This window comes from Orbicella faveolata, unplaced genomic scaffold (genome assembly GCF_042242905.1).
Source record: "Orbicella faveolata isolate gen_17 unplaced genomic scaffold, um_ofav_v1 contig_34, whole genome shotgun sequence".
Classification (NCBI taxonomy): domain Eukaryota; kingdom Metazoa; phylum Cnidaria; class Anthozoa; order Scleractinia; family Merulinidae; genus Orbicella; species Orbicella faveolata.
Window position 1 is genome coordinate 15,053,848 of NW_028301563.1, and position 19,390 is coordinate 15,073,237.

Sequence of the window (19,390 nt, forward strand, 5' to 3'; positions counted from 1 at the left end):
ACGCGGGAAAACCTTTACTCTAGCTGAACTGCAGTTTTTGCAGTCGTCGAATCGTCACCGAATGAAAACTGAAGTTTCTGTAATTTTTAACAAGTTCACTGAACTGTGTTGATTCTTTAGTAGCTTGTTGAATCAACAGTTACATGATGATTTGAAGTGATTTTGAATTCATTATTCACTTGTATTATTAAAAATCGCTTTCTTGATGTCATTTGGCCTTGTATATTGATAGTACACTTGGCTTTGCTTCGCGCTCAGGCCGCAAATGACCTACACATTTGCGGCCCGAATACAGGGCAACACACCCAAATACAGGGCCAATACATAGAGGATATTACACAAAGGAAAGAAAGATATGAATTTTATTTTGGAGTGGTAAAATGTTTTACACATACGCAGGGCTCCTTTTGATACCAGCCTATGGCTGATGGGGCTACCCTGCCTAAATAAAGATGACTCGACTTGACTTGACTTGACTTACACGAACGCAAATAAACAATATTTCCACGTTATTCACTTATTCACACCGTGATAAAACTGTCATTTTACCTTGATAATGATGTCAGCAACATCGAAACGTCGGACAACTGTAATTTTGTTATTGTGAATATTGCATTGTTTAAATAAATTTTTAGTTCGTACCTAATATTAAGTGCCTAACTAGGAGTCAAAAACCAGACGTTCTCGTTATTCCACGTGCAGTGCTAAAGCCTTGCCCATGAGTCGGTCTGTCATCGGCGCGTTTTCCTTCATTGCCTTTCTCTCTGTTAATAAGCTCCTAGACAAGAAGAAAACAATAGTATTGTTAAGTTCGTCTAAAAACATAATAAAATATCCTTTTTTAAAACATGGTTGTCACAGATATCGCTTTTCAAAATTCTCTGACTTGTCCTTGGCTTTTTCCTGATAAGATTTAATTTTCCTTTAAAAATAAATACAAATGTCAGATGCCTCCCATTGCAGCCGTCCTTCCCCCCATTCATTTAAGGATTAGTTTTCAACAAATTCGCCTTCTTCATCAAGGACAAACATCGTTAAGATCACTGTGATCCGAAATTCACATTTCCTTTAGCCATCGATGGTATTAAATCAACGACGCTATAATTTCAATCATCCCTGACTATTTTTTTTGTTCCGTTTGTTTTTCTTTCCAGAATGTCAATTTTCCCATTCTCAAGACAAAATCCCTGACTTTTCCCTGACACAAACGATTTTTTACTCCTGACCATTTTAATTCCTGACATGTGGTAAACCTGGAAAGTATTACACTTGAACAAAAGTACGTATTTACCTAACCAATTTATGATGTTGTTTTCGCGGGGAATTCAAAGCTGCGTAAATTAGGTATAAGTTGAAAATGTCTCTCTGTATGAAAAAAAAAAAAACAAAAAAAAAACGCGATATCAGTAATATTACTAACTACTTATTAACCGAGACTGAAGTCTTTATGGAAAATTTCAGACCGAGACCCTGCCGTATTGACCGAGCGATAGCGAGATCAATACGGCAAGGTTGAGGTCTGAGATTTTCCCGTAGAGACTGAACGTTCGAGGTTAGTAAGTTGTTTGTTATGTGGCTTTTTGCTTTGTTTTTGCAAGCCCGTAATCGGCCCGTGGGCATTACGGGAGAATAATGCCCTACAATTAGCCAATCAGAGCGCACGAGACGTCGGCTACAGGAACAAGCCACTGATATAATAAAGATAGACAATATCCTTTAACTAACCGAGCGCGAGGGCCCCTCTGAGTACTATCGGATCGAGCGCAGCGAGGTTAGCACAAAAAGGACCGAGGGCCAATATATGGAGTATATTACACGGAGGAAAGAAAGATATGAATTTTATTTTCGAGAGGTAAAATATTGTTTTTAACACGAGAAAATGAAACTCACATCTTCAAGACAGCGTGTAATTTTCATTTTATATAGAGACAAACTGACTGTTTGGACAAACAACCGTAGGAAAGTCAACAGTGAGGATGATATGGAAAATAGGCCACTCGGTTCCGGGATGTGGTTTCGTATGTATTTTACGAGTGGTGCATTTTCCTGCAAAACACTAGTGTCTACACAGTAAGCATTCTTATCGCACGAAACATTCCCTTACTTGAGCGTTGCTGCCTCCAATATTAAGGATTTTGTAACGGAGGGGTTTCAAGATTTCAACAGCATTGCCAAAAATACCCTGTGACAAAAAAAGAAAAAAGTGTACATGTAGGGGTTGTAAACATGTTCTGGTAACGTTTGATGCACTAACGTAAGGCAAACACTTTGATTCCCAAAAGTGATAAACTTGAAAATTCTCTTTACCATTTAGCCAAAATATGTTACAGTAGTTTCATTTGCTGCAACCAGTTTTCTTTAACCACAATAAAGAAAATGTCTTGCACGGTCTGTCAAACTGTAAAGATCGTACTTTATTTTTTTTCCCGAATCGTATCCGTTTCTGTTTATTGCAGATGTTTTCACTGACCATAAGCAGCGAACGAAAAGTACCCATGAGTTTCTTGCACTTAAGGCACAAAAAAGAGCAGCTAAAAGAAACACACTGCCAAACAAGACTGGAACAACGAGCGCCCATTCAGCTTGCTGACGGCAAACAAGTTTAAACTGTACATGCAGAAGCTCCTTTTACAAGTCAAAAGGGGAAAAGCGGAACTAGTGGCTCGCGTTGTGTTATGTTCCTTATGGAAAGCCGAGATAATGACACAGCTACTGACTCGAGCTGCAATCTATTGATTTAATTCTGAAGACGACGGAGACAACTCGGAAGACGATGCACTATCAGACTTTTCGAAAATGGACGGCTTTGTCGAACATACAGTCAAACCTCTATTAAGCAGCCCTCTATTAAGCGGTCACCCCGTATTAAGAGGTCACTATTCAAATTCCCGAAATTCACTTCACAAATTTACTGTATATTTGATATATTTGACTTCCATTAAGTGGTCACCTCTATCAAGCGGACGCGGTCACCGTTTGGACTTCCAAATTGGCTAACATTATGGTAATTCACCTCCATTAAACGGTCACGTTTTTACATTTGGTGATCAACTGGGGCACAGTTTTATGGTTACGAGGAACTTTCTCTAGCACTAACACTGAACAAAGTCAGTGACATGCTTCACCAAAATAAGTTGTGCAACCCAAAATCACAGGGGGGGGGGGGGGGGGGGAGATTCTGCTCATAGTTTTTGGTGGATGAGGAGGGGGGTCAGAGCATAACTTACCTTTGTGGGCAGGGGGGGCCCTATATAATATTTCTATATGTGAGGCTCATTTCCCCCCCCCCTCATCTTTTGATACTTATTGCACAGTCCCCAACACAGACTAAATTTGCTTCATAATAATCTTTTGCAGAAACCAATTTTCATTTACCACCAAAAGGTTCATCAAACACAAGGTGACTAATTTGAACTTAAAAGTTGCTTCAATTTCTTATACGGAAAAACAAAGAAACAAAAAATAAGAAAGAAGAAGCAGTCATGAGTCATGACATAGATGAAGACGACGCAACAGAACAAAGCAAAACAAAGCAAACTGCGTTAAGTTATTAAGTAATTTAGTAGGCGATAGACAAGTCCCCCTCCTGCTTTTCATCTATCATGGACACTGGACATCTCAATGTACCATCAAATCTACTAGGGGGATTTTTACTTGGAGCTTATAAGTGAAGATGCTTATTGTACCCTGTCAGCTTGTACAAATGATTGACAGAGGGTCAGTCCAACCTCTCTGGTTACATCACAGTTAGTTCCTGAACCATCCCTGGAAAATCATACAATGTAAGGGAATTAGTAACATATAAGAGTGTAGACGCCACTATTTAACAAATAGATTGCGTGCTGCCGTGCATCTGTTCAGTAATTGATCACAGTTAACGGCAAAATGTGCTACTGTAAGACCAAAAAAAAGAAAGAAAATAGCACACGAGGCGATGTCACGAATGTTCTTACCACATTTTGATGTCGTCTATGACCAATTACTAAATAGACGCACAGAAACATGGAATCTATTTGTAATATAAAACAAAAACAATAACAACAAACTGTTAATGATGCCATCTATATAGCTAGGGTTTATACACCTGGAAGGAGAGAAGCAGTGTGAGAGTAAAACGTTTTAATTTCCCAAGAACATAAGGAAATGTCCCCGGCCAGGGCTCGAACCCAGACCACTCAATCCCGAGTCCATCGCGCCTCTCCCACAATACTCTTCTACGCCTGCTGAAAACGCATCAATTAAAACGACGGCAGATTAAAACTCTGCTACAGCTCTACCTGACATAGTCTCTCAAGGATTCCATGAGTTTTACTGTAGCATCTTCATTCTTTGCTCCTAATGTACACATTAGCATGTGGACATCATTAAAAACCTGAGGGAAAAGAAGTTCGTATTGATGAAAAGGCGTAATAGACACAGTAGTCTCATTCGCAGCCATCGTCACGCAACGCTACTCGTTACTTCTATATTTGGGTAAAACTTTGTTATATTTCGATACCTGGTGTGCAAAAACTCAAAGACAATATCAATGACGCTTTGGGCAACGATAGGACAAGACTTTGGATTGGTGGAGCGGCGGGATTTGGCGCGACTCAGAAATATATGAGCGAAGCTGCCATTGGATAAAATGAGCGAAGGAGTGTTATTCGTGTTGGAGGGACCTACGTCTCGGTTTGGAAATCTTGAAAAGTTTAGCATAAATTTTTCAAGTTGGTCGTTTGTAATCCGTGATAATCTTCTCCATCCTTAGCCATCCTTGTTCTTTTACAGTTTATTATCATCTCTTTGGTGTTTTTCTATCTTAGTAAATTATTATTTTCAGGTTTCTTTCAATTTAAAGGCAATTTTGTACGTGGCCCAAACAACTCAAAATACCGTGACTGAGCTCCTTTAAGCAGCCGTTAGAGTGGAGTCCAAGTGTTGTGTGACGACCGAATAACGCCTGTGAAGGAGACTATAAGAAATTGAAACGCATGCGCAATAAAATAACAGCACGTACCAAAATATGATCATCCGTGTGTGACTCCCATAAGTGATAGAGATCTTTCCATCGACTACCAACATCAACACCTACAAGTAAAAATAAACAAAATCTGTTTATCACGCAACAATGAGGAAAAAAAAGTCGTCACTTGCTACTATGTACAGAAATTCTTGCAACCTGACTAAGGACACTTGTAATGAAATGTTCTATGACCGTTTTAAAGATAACAAGAAAGAATAAAAAATGTGCTGACAGTGATGTTGCCACAAGAGCTCTTTGTGATGTACAACTAGAGAAATTAAGCGTCTAAAAAGCTACATATATGTCACCATATTCAACTCAGTTTTCTACGTACAAAATTACTTCACATTGAAGAAAGCCAAAAAATAATAGCTAGCAGTAATGGTAAACCGAAAAGAAACATTCAACTACACTATTTGTACGGACGAGAAACTAAAAATAGTGGCCTTTTTTTCAAGAGGAGAAGGTGAGGTCCTCATTCAAGACGCTTTGGAATTAAAGGTACTTCATATATGTACATGAACCCACGCCCCCAACCAAGGTCCTCATTCAAGACACTTTTGGATTTAAAGGTACTTCATATATGTACCTGTGCCCCCGCCCCCAACCAATATTAGGATTAAATATTGCCAGACCCTTACAACCGCATCATCCCTAAATGCATCTTGCAGTAAGAAGCAGGGAGAAAAGTGAATTTTTCTTTAAAAAATAAGTTCAAAATCGTCGCAATGAGGTTAGAGCAGTTATTATCCATATACTCTTCATATCAATTTTTTGACCATGAGTCAATTGGTGTAATGTTCAGTGTATATGATGGATTTGAAGTTGATTCGTCTTACAGTGAATAGGCCATATTTGTATCCTCGGTATTGGACTGGACCTAGCTTGCAAATGAGGCTAAGGCGAGGAGTCTTTTCAAGTGCAAATGACATTAACCTCTTGTCAGAGATATTCCCCCACGTGAGCCTCCATTACAAGTATTCAGCTGAAAAAATAGAAATATCAAAAGCTAAAAGGATAAAATGATCTAAGTTTAAGGTGGACATCTCCCACAGGCGGACATGGCCATCTCGCTGTTCCTGACTGAATTTTACTTGTTGTTCTGAACTCTCTTTGAGGCGACACCTAGAGTTGTTCCCCAGGGTGTGCACCTTAGAGGGGGATCAACCAACTTTACGCTAACCTTCCATTTGAAGTCTGTAAAGAAGTGACGAGGCATCCACTAAATCGAGCATGGCACCAGAATGGCAGCGCTTTCCAACCTTGTAAACACGAAAAAAAGCGTTCACAGTGCGGAACTCTTACAAGTTAGCACTACAGTTAATTACCGCAACCAAATTCACAAAAAGTCAATCATAAGCCGTGTCTACTGTCTTGATATCCAACGATATCAAGTCCCTGATCTGATATGGCTACGATATCATGCTCGCTTGGCCGAATTTGGGTGCGGAAATCGTATCTCTTTGGTACGCTTCGGGGGCATATCAGGCTAGTTTGGTCGAGCCAACCAAAATACCCATGGTGATACCAAACGACAGTAAGATTAGGTATAAGTACTGTACCAAAACGCCAGTCTGGAAACAGCTCTTTTCGTCAAACACTTGTGAAAGTAGGCAAGTTTGAAGCACTATCAGAAACGCAATCACGATCGAAATGAACGCGGCATCTTCGCACGGGTTGACACTGTCGAGAGTACAACTAGTGCTGGTGGACTGCACAAGTCGAGACGTACATCTTTTTCGGTATGAATTGCCAAGGGCCGCCAACCTCGTTTTCAGGTAATTTCTCTGGGAGCGAGGTTGGAAGGCAGCGGTTTTCGTCGCGACGTAGCTAAGCAACCTATCACGACATCATTACGGAGCGACTCCTCGGACTAGTTTCTGATTGGCTTATAAACCTTGGAAACCCTTTGAGCGGCAATTGTTACCCTGGTCGACTGCAGGGACGGTTTGCTTCCTGCAACCTCAATTTCTGTACCCAATTACAAACTTCGCCTCACGAGACGTGTATTTTCCTTTCTTTTTTCCTTCAAAATTACATGGGAACGAAGAACAAAAACGAAATGAAAAATCATCGGAAAGTTCAAACCGAAAAGTTCTTCTTACCTCCTCATCATAAATGTCTACTGCAGCCTGATGCTCTCCCTGATAAAAAAGTGAGAAATACACAAACTGTAAACGAACAAACAAACAAACAAACAAATAAACATGCAGATGAAAAAAAGTAAGTGTATAAGTTTAGACAGAGACAGAGCGTACATGTACGTCAAGTGAAAATGAGAAATCAAACAAACGACAACTTATTTGAGCCCGGCAAGTCAATCAAAATTTGGTGGAGAGCTGAAGAAAACGAAATTGAAAATATATATATAATCGAAGTTGTAGTGTCCTTCAAATGAAGATAATGACCATTAAACGTACAATTGTACACCAACTCTATATACAAAATAGGTTTAGAGTGGATAACACACCATGGCGTTAGCATGGGTCAGTTATATTAACAAAATGTTCTACACCACAAAGATCCTACCCGCGTGAATACTGCAGATTAATACTACTTCAATAGGCTTGAAAACTCCTGATCTTTTTATGCGAACACAGTGCATCAAGAGCATTTGAGTTAAAGATAAACTAGTTGATGAAATGTCATATTTACCTTTTCGATGTGATAGAGAGCCCAGTGCCAGTAATTATGACAGGCTAGCATTGCTCCCATCTAAATAAGGTAACACAGACCATTAGTGTGCGTTTTGACAAAACTGTTCTGCAAGCATGCTACAAAAATTCATGCACATAACCACTGCCGAGAAAAAATAATTCTCACACGTTCAGAGAGCTGATAAAATGCATGCTGCACAGAGAAAATAATATGCATAACGTACCACGTCCCAGGAAAATTCCTAGAGCATGATCACCCCCCTTCCCTCAAAAGTCATATGTTCTAACCCTGAGTTCCCCTGAACGGGCATGATGGGGGAGGAAAAAAAAGGCAGAATTCAAGCTTGTTTGTCCCGAAAGAAAAATGTTGGGTAATAGACCTATTGGCGTGTAGAGTGGCTGTAAAGTACCGCTCGTCATTTGCGTTTTTGGCTAGCCCTACGGGGAAAAGACTGCAGACTTTATTTACCGTCCAGTCATTGAGCGTCTTGCTTAAAAATGAAATGCCATCATCTTGCCGTCCCTCCATCTCAAGAACATGGGCCTCTGCATGAGTGCTCCAGCAGTCTCTTGGATTCAGTTCTAAACCCTAAACGACAATGATCAAAACACAATACCTTCAAACTTTTCACAAAGGTATACATTGTACGTTTCATTTCAAAGCCAGTTCAGCATAAAATATTGGAAGGGCTTGAGGGGAGGGATGGGGAGGGGATGATGTCTCTCTCTCCCTTGTAAACAAATTTGGCATCTTCCCTCTTGTGGTCAGTTAACTTCGTCATAAATTGTTAGTGTAAATTCCCATTGATACATTTGAAATACGTGAATTTTGTTCTTTAAAATGATTCAGTTACACCATACATCCCAGCCTGAAGCCTGCATTGTTAATTTTAATTACGAATTGGATCACTGAATCCGGAGTCTAAAACACTATCAGTTACTATAGGCTGTCATCCTTGGGGGCGGGGTGGGAAAATTCCCAGGTGAAAAGGTTGGGGAGGTTCGTTTCCTCGCCTAGGGAGGTAAATCATGGACTTTGGTGTATCTTAGGGTGTTTAGGAGGAAATATCACTATTCTCAGCTGTCATGGTATCTTTTAGGGTTGCACTCAAATATAAATATGTTAAGCAAACACTGGGGTCAAATAAAGTTTGAGCCGTTCCCAGATTGATCTAATTAAAGGGTCTAATTCAAATGTTCCAATAAGCAACTCCAACCTTTTCTCATTAGAGTCCCAACACCCCCCCCCCCCCCTTCTCCAGGGGGAGAGAGAGTTGTCATGCTTGTATGGCAATCAAAACACGAAATGTACAGAGAATTTACGGTGGCCGAACACAGCTTTGATACCTGTGTTTCATTCTCCTTTTTCTCTAAAATCCTTGATCCCTTGGTCGCCGAAAATTGCAACAAGCAAGTTAACAACACAAACTTCGGATTTTTGATGGCTAAGCTGACGTATGTGCCATCGCCATGGCAACATGATTAAATATAAACAGGCTTTTAAAATTGGTTTTGTTTGTTTGCAGAAAATCTAGTCATTAGATTTTCTTTTTCACTTGCATGCAACAAGATTGTAACAATGCTCACAAGTTAACACTAATTTAATAATAGTATAACAGAGAGATCTTTAATTATCCCTTGTAGAAGGTTACATGTAACTGGAATATCTAGAATTGCCTCTGTTAAATTTCAATTTGTTTTCAATATTCCAGTTACTTGATTTCTAAAGTATTCTTGTGTCAAAGTTCATGAAATTCTAACTTGTGTTTCTCGAGCAATAGGCGTATTTCCAAGAAAGCTATTCCGCATTCAATCACAATTTTTTGCCTTACTAAGCATGCGCTGCATTTAACTGGGTTCTTTTGGTAAAAATGAAAAATCTGAGAATTGCTGGGTTCTTTGCATCGTTACCTTTTCTAACATACATTTTTAATAAAAGAGTAAAGCCATAAATACACTGTACGTGTTCAATTATGAAGAAAAAAAAGTACAGATAGCAAGGGCATTGACCAAATAAAATGAGTGCTGTATCGACGCAATGTTTGCTTTGTGTAATCCTTGTGCACGCACTGAATCACATTAGCAACAGTGCGTGTGGAAATTGTGTTCGGCCACCTTAAGTGAGTCCTACCTTCAGTGCATGCTTTTCTGCCTCCTTATAAAATCCAGTTTCTACCAAGCCAAATGCATACATTCCCTGAAGATATCTAAAGTTGACAACATAAAAATATTATCGACTGAAGATAAAAATTATAATTCACAAAGGTGTGTGTAGTTAGTGATTTAAATTACATGTGCATATATTATTCGAGACTACAACTGTCGGACAGTGGTGATACAGGTGTTAATAAATTAATGGCATTGATTACTAGTTAAAAGATATTGTGCTGTGCTACATTCACATATAAATTTCTACAGTTATTTTTTTAAAATTAATATTCAAATAAAAAGACTAACAATGAGACTTCAAAATAATTCAGTTATGGCAAATTGATCTTAGTTAGTGATTATTCCTACCTAAATGCACTCAAACCTCTCCACTGACCTACAGTTGTAAAGGGGGCTACGACCCTTTGCCAAAAACACATACCAATTAATTATAATTATGATTGTAACCGTCAGAGTCGAATTTATTTATAAAGTCAGAGATCTCTCCTTAGTAGTCGCCTCTGGTAGCCATAAGTAACACTTTTGCATCTGATTGTTTGAATTTTTCTGTAATTATTTTGAGTACCAGTATGTTCAATCGACATCCATCTTAACTGAACCAGTCTCCTTTTGCTAATTGGATAGTCTGCCTGACAATGAATCTGTATTCTGTTCTCAAGAATTTTATTAGCTTTTAATCACTTAATTATACGATGTAGCTACATGAATATTTCTCACCCATAAAGCGGGATATTTTCCTTCCAACGTGGGAGCACACGCGCAATAGAATCTCTAATCTGAGACTGATAGCCAAGGTAGAAGTACGAGTCATGGGCTATTTTCAATGCAAACATGTCAGTTGGATTCTCTATTAATATATCCTCCCAGGTTAGACAAGCTTGGGCAGTATTTCTACAAGAAAGATCAAATGAAAATATGGCAAAGTTTACATAATCTGATATGAAGGGATGCACAAGACGTTTGGTGCTGTAATGCCCAGTAAGTGAGTAATTGGACTTTGATAGTATGGTCTGTTTTTAATGTCTGGATGCAACAAAAAAATCTATTGTTTAATCTAAATTAAAGCATGGATTGAACTTCCTCAACCCTCTTTCCACCTGACATGGAGAACATGGTAAAATAATGCCAGGGAAACTAGTAACAAGGAAAACTACATGTAGCATCTCATTCAGGACTACAGCATAAATTGTATACCACAACAGAAGGTTGCTACTTGTAAATGTAGTTTCAGTAGGCCAGCTGGGCTTCAAAGGATGTTTTTGCAAGGGAATAAAAAGAAAGGAAAAAATGCATCAATTGACACTCACACTGCACACTGCACTGTACATAGCAGAACCAAAAAAACTGTGGTAAGACACCTATACATGTAACTTAGTATGGGTTGCTACAAAATGTGGACCATCAATCTGGACCCCTTGGTGGACTCCCTTTTGGACCCCATCTGGACCTCTTCGGGAACCCTTCTGGACCCCCTTCTAGACCCCCTTCTGGACCCTCCTCTGGATCTCCATCTGGACCCCCTTCTGAACACTCACCTGGACCCCTTATTATTTTCTTCCAGAAAGTACGGCTCCTGATTTAAATAATTTTCAGAACATAACACAATGAAGTCATTCATTCATATGCATTTCTTGTCATTTTAATTAACTGCCTTTTCCAGTTTAACATACTCTTGTGTTCCTTGTGCAGGTCGATTAAGATGATTTCCGCACAACCTTCGAGCATATAATGGCAAAAATTAAGTTACCAAAAAAGCCTCACAGGATGGTAATATTTTGAATGAAGGTAAGAAGATCTTATTGAGACTTCAGCTCTCAAGCTGACCCCGTGAGAGAAAATTAAACTTGAAGTTATCCATACTTCAATAAAAACAGACGTTTCACGTTAGCTGAAAAAACAATAACACAAGCATTAAGCATTCTTATGAGGTTGGACATTAAATTTTTTGAGAATGCACGGGGATTTAATCGTGGGGTTACCTAGAGAAATGAATTACCATGAGATGTTTTAAATAGTATTCAAAAAGGTGCCGTGCTGTGAGTAGATTTTTAGTAAATAAGTTTTACACTTATTGCTTGAACTTTGAGCAGAATCCGTCTTAAAATTTCTCTGTTCTAAGGTGAATGAGCACTTCCTGTTCAGGTCACTAATCTGGGTCAGACCACGCAGAAAGGTGGTTTAAAATTTACCTAACTCAGTTAAAAGAATCTATTGTTCTTCAATTAATTTCCATGGGAACCATTAACCCAGTTTAAGTGCAATGAGCTGCAAAAATGCGGCCCTGCCATTATTCACACAATGCTATGTGAATTCATTAATTTCTTCACATTTTGCTCACTGATTAAATAGACTTCATCATGTTATGTTCTAAGTTTAATTATTTAAATCAGGAGCACGTATTTTTTGGAAGAAAAAAATAACGGGTCCAGATGGGGGTCCAGAAGGGAATCCAGATTGGGTCCAGAGGGGTCCAAAAGGAGCTCCACTAGGGGGTCCAGATTGAGGGGTCCACCTTTTGTACTGATCCACTTAGTATTTGTCTTAGTCTTGTACCTAGTCATGTACCATACCCCCCCCCCCCCCAAAAAAAAATAAATAAATAAATAAATAAATAAAATAAAATAAAATAAACAATATAAATCCAGGTTAGGTGTAAACTTTAGAAGAACGTAAATGAGGAATAAATGTGTATGGAAAACCAATTCAATATTCTCTAGTCTCTTAGGAAAAAAAACCTCTCAAGAATTTGTGCTGATGGATGATAATACAGGGGGTGTAATTAGCAAATTAACATGATTGTGTATTATAACTAAATATTATAATTAAGTTAACTCTTACCCCTCTGCCCACTCTTTCACAGCCTTGACATGGAGCTTTTCTCGGTTTGTGATGTCACTCTTAGCAGCTAAAGACTCCAGTACCTGCATGTTATTCCTAAGTTCTTGATCAACATGAATCCCTTTGCCAGATGCAATCAGTTCCAAACCACAAGATACCACATGCCCCATTACTGAAGAAAAACACATTTAAATGTCTATGATTATTAATTAATTTATTAAATAAATTTACTATTTTGTACTTCCAATGATTATTCTTAACAAATGTATGCTAATTAATAATAATAATAATGATAGCTTTTTTAAATAATAATAACAATAATAATAATAATAATAATAATAATAATAAACAAACTTTATTGAGTATTTTTCCATACAAACTTGAATCTTACATGTATCAGGAAAAAATTCAGAAATTCTGTTGTTCCTTAAGTTTTTTTCCCTAAAATAATTTCTGTAAAAAAATTCAATAGCCTTAAGGTACCTAGATAATTTGCACACTCTTCAAGCATTTACAAGCATAAGTGGCTATGTACACAAGTAAAGGTAAATTAATGTGAAATGATAGTAATATGTATACTCTAGGCAATTCCTACCCTACATGTCCCTATTTTTAATAGAGGAAAGAATAAATGTTGTAGAAATGTTAAAGAAAAAATACATAATAGTAACAACTATTTTGAAATTTTTATAGAGCCATTTCCCAATGGTTCAATTAGGATAGTTACTGTACAAGCTAATTTTTTTAGCAACTACATGTACATGCAGTTATTTAATGTTAACAATATTGTTAAGCACACAGTGCTCAATCTCTCACATTAAGGTGGCCCAAAACAGTTTTCTGTCTTGTTTTTTTTTTTTTTTTTTTTTTTTTACTTACTAAGAACTGGCACAGTTTTTCAGGCTTGGAACTGTACTTTATTGAATGGCTGTGCCATGTTTTAAAGTAACTCTTCACTGTGCCTTTCATTGTGTTTAAGGTTGCACTGTCCTGTTGCATAATAAGCAACAAACTTGACCCACTTTTTACCATCAATTGAATCTGTCTTAAAAATTAAGCCAGTGACCCCATATTTTTTTATAAAAATCTTTTTATTACACACAGAAGAAGAAACAAGCAAAATTACAAAAAATTCTGTGGAGTGGATTTTTCTTAAATTAAGAAAAATGGCAATTTCCAAGTTGGGGAAATTCCACTCCAGAATTATTTTTACAATTTCACAAATGCATTCCGCTTTTGCTGTGGAATACTTTTATGCATTAAAGAAGTAGGGTCACTAGATCAGTTTTTGAGATATTAGCTTCGTGGATAGGGTATTTTAGCGTGCGTTCTACACGCAAATTAAAATCTTGACTTTGCAAGATCGCCCTTTTGCATGCGTGAAGGTGGTCCACTGATTAGTAAAGCCCACAATTCCACGCGAATAAATGTGAATAGTCCATAAATAGGATTTTCTTTTTCGCTGTTGTCATTAACAGCATAAGTGGTAAAAGAGGAGTACCATAAATACCTAGAGGTGAGACTAGCCAAGTACAAAGAACGAAGAAAACCTGAAGAGTAGTTTTTTTTCCTGCTGTTTTTTAGATTGATAGCTGGCGTGATCGATCACAAAACCAACATCACAATTTTCATTTTACGTTCCAGCACAGCAGTTTAGAGGGATGTTTTCCTTTGAAATTGCCCGAAGGATGGATGTTTTCGAAGTTAAAAGTAATTGATAACGCAAACAGATTACTAAACTTGGCGCAGAAGTTTTACAAAGAAGGCCTCATGCCACTATGTTTGTTTTGATTTTTGGAAACTTTAAACCTGGCATGCTATCTTGCAAACCCTTGCATGATCATGTGATGCCTTGCACTGAAGTGCTTGCTAGAGCCCAGGTGACTCACGGAAATATTACTGTTTTGAGCCACCTTAAATTGTGAATTGCTGGAGAACTATTTAACAATTAGATAATGAGTGCAAGGCACTATCTATTCTGTTGTAGATAGTGGGTTGCCCAGCAGTGTGTGCTTGCTAACAAACTGGTGGCTGCTTCTTTGTGTTTTCGAAGTGTCTGTGAAGAGGATTTAGATACAGTTTTGAATGACTAGTAGATTTATGTTAATAATAAGATTACACTGTATTTGCTATTTGTCTCTATGTGCACGATAGTTCACAGCCCAAGTCAATGACTTGGGCTGTGCCCTAATGTCAACTATCATGTGATAGAAATCTTGAGCCCATAATCAAATTGTCAAGTAGAAAGTGGGAGAGTATCATTAAATTCAATATTAAAATACTCTTTGACTTGTGACATTAAGCAATCCCAGAGTCATAGGGTTAAACTGAAGATCTGATATAATAAATATAATGGTGTAAATTAAACTTGTAGTTCTTTGCTGTATAAGGACTGTCTAACTCTTTAGTTACCAAAATCAGGATCAGCTTTCATCATCTTGGAAAGTGAGCCCTCAATCCCACCCACAGTAGGTTCATCATACCATCCTGTGTACTGAAGAAAATGATTGTATGCATAATCAGCAAAGAAAAGTATCTATGAAAACAATAAGCCAGCTCATTAAAAACCCAGCTGGCTTTTCAGGCCTTCACAGCTCCTATGGCATTATACAGCTCCAAGGTTTGCCCATTGCAAGTCTTTGCTTCAATCAAGTGAAATTTCAGCCTCATTCAAGCTCTCTTCCAGCCAGCCCTTAGTGACATCCCTGTGTAAAGATCTCTCAAGCGTGCTTACAGTATCATCAACCTACAGAGACGTCTATAACTTATCACACTCATCACATAAAAGCCAAAAACTGGATCATGCATATATGCATTACTGGTATGTAAGGGAGGCAGGGCTACCTAGATATTAGTGCAAGTGCTAGACTCTGTATGAAGCCCTGGATTTGAGCCCTTGCTGGGCGATGGGGTCTCTGTGTGGTGTTCTTGGGCAATCTGACACATCACTCTCACAGTACATGTACCTTTATCTCCACCCAGGTGTACAGTACACATATAAACTAACCTGTGTTAAAGTAGCATCATACATTTTTGCTGCCTCATTGCTAGTCGTTGACAGTGGCAACCCTTCACTTCTCCAAGCCTTAAATTAATTGAATAAAATATAAATGCTAATAACCTGTTACTAACTGAGCTCTAGAGCCATATTGGGGAATATTGGCCTGAGGCTGTGGCAGTATGGAGCAAGCAGAGCGAAGTTTGTACAAAAATAATTGAGTGGTGATTTTTCCTAGTAAAATTGAAGCAAGTTAAGTTATTACGTTGTGTAATATATGGCACTCCATGGAAGTTGTTAACTTTGAAATTGACAGCTTTCAAAAACACAAAAAGACATGGCTTCTGACCATTTCCAGGGAAACAGTCTATATAACTACTAATTACTACATAATAATTATGGCAAAATCCTGACCATGAAAGAACCAATCAGAATGCCCAGTTTAACCTCAAGACTACATGTACCTTGCCATAAAATAATGATTCCTATTGATTGCTTTAATAATGATGGGATATACATTCTTGTACATTAATTAACTCCTCAAATTATTCAATATAATATGCACAACCTTAATCTTTAGCTTTCCATTCAAGGTATCGGCAAAAATCACCACCACCTAAGGTTAACTACTATTTTTTAGGCAATAATTTGAGAGGAATGGCTCCCTGAAAGGAACTTTGGTCAACCATTGGCCAACAAGTAACCAACAGATTACTGAATTTGACTATAAAACTCAAGATACTGGCAAAAAATGTACATGTAAATGGAATATTGCCCTATAGTGTACTCCATTCTGCCAGCAAGGAAAACTTGGAAATCTCTAAAACCTTTTTTGTACATGAATGATTGAACCACAGTGAGTGTTACTGTACATATCTGACCATAAGTGGTATATACTTCACACATACAGTACAGTACAAATTAATTAAATTGTTTACAAGTACTGTACTCCATTTTGTGATAATCAATTCCATATACCTGACAAGTATTTTCTACATGTATCCATAGTTAATAGAGAGGAATGGTTATGAAGCCCAGCAAACATCAAAGGAGCAAACAAAGATGCCAAGATTTATGTTGAAAGGTCCACGACTGTGCACAATCTTTTGTTTTGTGTTCATACACTATGCAAGAGTTATGTAACCAAAATGTTTCTATTGGTTAGTTCCTCTGTCACTATAAGTAAACAGCATGGTGTTTTGTGCACGGTCAAGGCCAAAAAAGAGAACAAAAACATACAACAGAGAACTTTGTCGAGTTTCATAACCATTCCCCTCCTACAAAACTATAATGTGTCATTCTTCCGTAGGTGAGTTTAATGAATGTAAGTGCAGAATACATGTAGGTTAATGCAGATAGGTTTAAACCATCACCCTTGTTTTATGGTACATGTAAGTATCAGTTAGGTATAGTCTGAGGGTGCCTGCTGCTTGACACTTGACACAGGCTTGCCTAAAATTGCCATGGATACCTCCAGAATAGGCCATTTTACAAATTATGGTATGCTCAATCAGTTACCTGGCCTATGAATGCAAGAAAGGCTGGAGTTGATCTTGCTTTGATGCAAACTTCTCTGCTTTTCTCATTTAAATGCTAACTAGTTAGCATGCGAACAACTTGATTTACAAAACAAAAGCAGTGAAGTCTGTATCAAAACAAGCCACTTTGACATTCAAAGGCTAGGTCAATGAGCATACAACTGTAAAATTAACAAATTGATGTCAGGTTTTCATGCGGCTATCCTGTTTTTGATCATGAATTTCATCATAACATTGTCAAAGTAGCTGTGGATCCACAAGGTGATAGCCGCGTGGATCCGCAGACTACTTTGACAATGTTATGACTAAATTAAATTCATTGTCCATAACAGGAAAGACGCATTAAAAACTGGCGTCAGTTTGTCTTTTACGATAAAAATTTGTCAAATTGTCCACCCTCGCTCGCTGACGCATCGCATAAATTATAAATTCATGTGTCTGTCCGCTTATTGACAATAAAATTAGCCAATGAGTGTGTGAGAATTTCTGCAGTTATCGTAAAATGGTATATTGCTTCCTATTGGTTTTATCGAACGCTGATTTCGGTTTTATATAATCGAACGAACAAGCTTAATTGAACTGGAATTCACGCGTTGAAATTTGTTAAGGAGGTCTCGCCTCTAATCTAGAACCCTGAGGCGATAACGGAATCTCACTCGATGACAACCTACATGTACTTTCAAACAAATAAAAATTTTCGAGTTTCAAAACAACAACTAAAACAACTTAAACAACAACAAAGCCCTGCGTGGAAATGTGATGAAATTTAGTTAAGCTTAAGTAGCGTTATAGCTAATGTTAAAATCATAAGAGAGTGGTTTCCACAAGATTAACTTTAAGTTATGTGCAGAACACCAAGAGAGCGTGACCGGGAAACGTAAGACATTCTGGCAAATTTTGGGCAAGATGACGCTCCTAAGCCTTCTACTGACATAAAATTGAACAAGGTAGGGCGTTATGAGACGATACTCACGTCGACATCTCTCCAATTGCTGTGCAAATAGGACATTTCAAGAGCTTTGCTGTCCCTCCGTCGCTCACCGTCACGAAACTCCGCGCAATCCCACGCAGTCTGGTTGTCCACCCCACGGTCAGCGGTTGTCCATCCAGTAACCCAACAGCCGAGGAGACTCTGGGCTCGAATTAACAAATTGACGTCAGTATTTCATGCGTCTTTCCTGTTATTGATGATGAATTTCGTTATAACATTGTCAAAGTAGCTGTTGTCCATGAGGCGATAGCCGATTGGATCCGCAGACTACATTGACAATGTTATGACGAAATTCATTGTCAATAACATGACAGACGCATGAAAAACTGACGTCAATTGTTTTTTTACGATAACAAATTGTCAAATTGTCCGCTCGCATCGCATAAATTATAAATTCATTTGTCTGTCCACTTATTGACAATGAAAATTAGCCAGTGAGCGCGCAAGAATTTCTGCAGTTATCGTAAAAGAAATTAAATCGAAATCATTAAGAGGATGAAGCCAAGAAAATAAGATATTTAAGACGATGAGTAATGATCTGTGCGCCATCTCAAACTTCGGACATGTTCGCTCAAATTTACAGAGCCAAGTATGGAGCCGCCATGTTGGTGTACCTCTTGCATACGGCTGCCATGCCTGAAATTTGAAATGACTAATCAGGATTCAGCAGGCGGGAAAAACTCTACTGTCCCCCCTACTGTCCTGAATTCAATATAAGTTAACAGGAAAAGCATTGAAGTCGGGCAACTTTTATCACTGGAAACCGCATCAAATATTCACGAAAAGGAATTAATAATTCCAAAACCCGTATCAGATTGTAAAAAGTGAAAATTATGAAACATTTTGAGCCTCCAAGCTTCTAATTTGGCGCCAACGTCAGGCAACTCGCTTGCAGTTCGTCGAGTATCGCCAGGTAGGATGATAGTTGTGTTATTCTGAACAAAATATGTAGTTCCTTGTCAAATTAAACCCGGAAATCCTCAAGTTAATTATTAGAACAGGCCAAAGCATCAGTTGCACTGTTTTCATTGACGGTCGTACAGGGGTATTTTCGTGATGCGTGATTAGCTGATTTTATTTTCCGTTAAACATGAATTTAAGAAATTATTCTTCGCGATCGTGACCAGAAGTTTTTCCGTGACTCGTGAAGAACATATCTTGAATTATTAAACGATATTCGTGATTTCACCTCTC

At 38.1% G+C, this 19,390-nt stretch overlaps 1 protein-coding gene across 2 annotated transcripts; it reads right to left on the bottom strand.

Moving 5' to 3' along the window:
* Positions 1-344: 344 nt before the first annotated feature.
* On the bottom strand, positions 345-18,278 carry LOC110057465 (tetratricopeptide repeat protein 38-like). Of its 2 annotated transcripts, XM_089271211.1 has the most exons (16): positions 18,179-18,278; positions 15,677-15,754; positions 15,082-15,163; positions 12,670-12,841; positions 10,549-10,722; positions 9,794-9,869; positions 8,132-8,251; positions 7,661-7,720; positions 7,111-7,149; positions 6,189-6,267; positions 5,000-5,070; positions 4,278-4,372; positions 3,687-3,765; positions 2,105-2,182; positions 1,292-1,365; positions 345-778 (listed from the first exon to the last, which is right to left on the bottom strand). In XM_089271211.1, exons 1-16 carry the CDS (start codon positions 18,212-18,214, stop codon positions 688-690), a joined length of 1,404 nt encoding a protein of 467 aa, XP_089127337.1. In that variant the 5' UTR covers positions 18,215-18,278; the 3' UTR covers positions 345-687. The 2 variants fall into 2 exon arrangements, with proteins under 2 accessions (XP_089127337.1, XP_020619710.2); XM_020764051.2 differs by lacking the exon at positions 2,105-2,182.
* Positions 18,279-19,390: the final 1,112 nt, after the last annotated feature.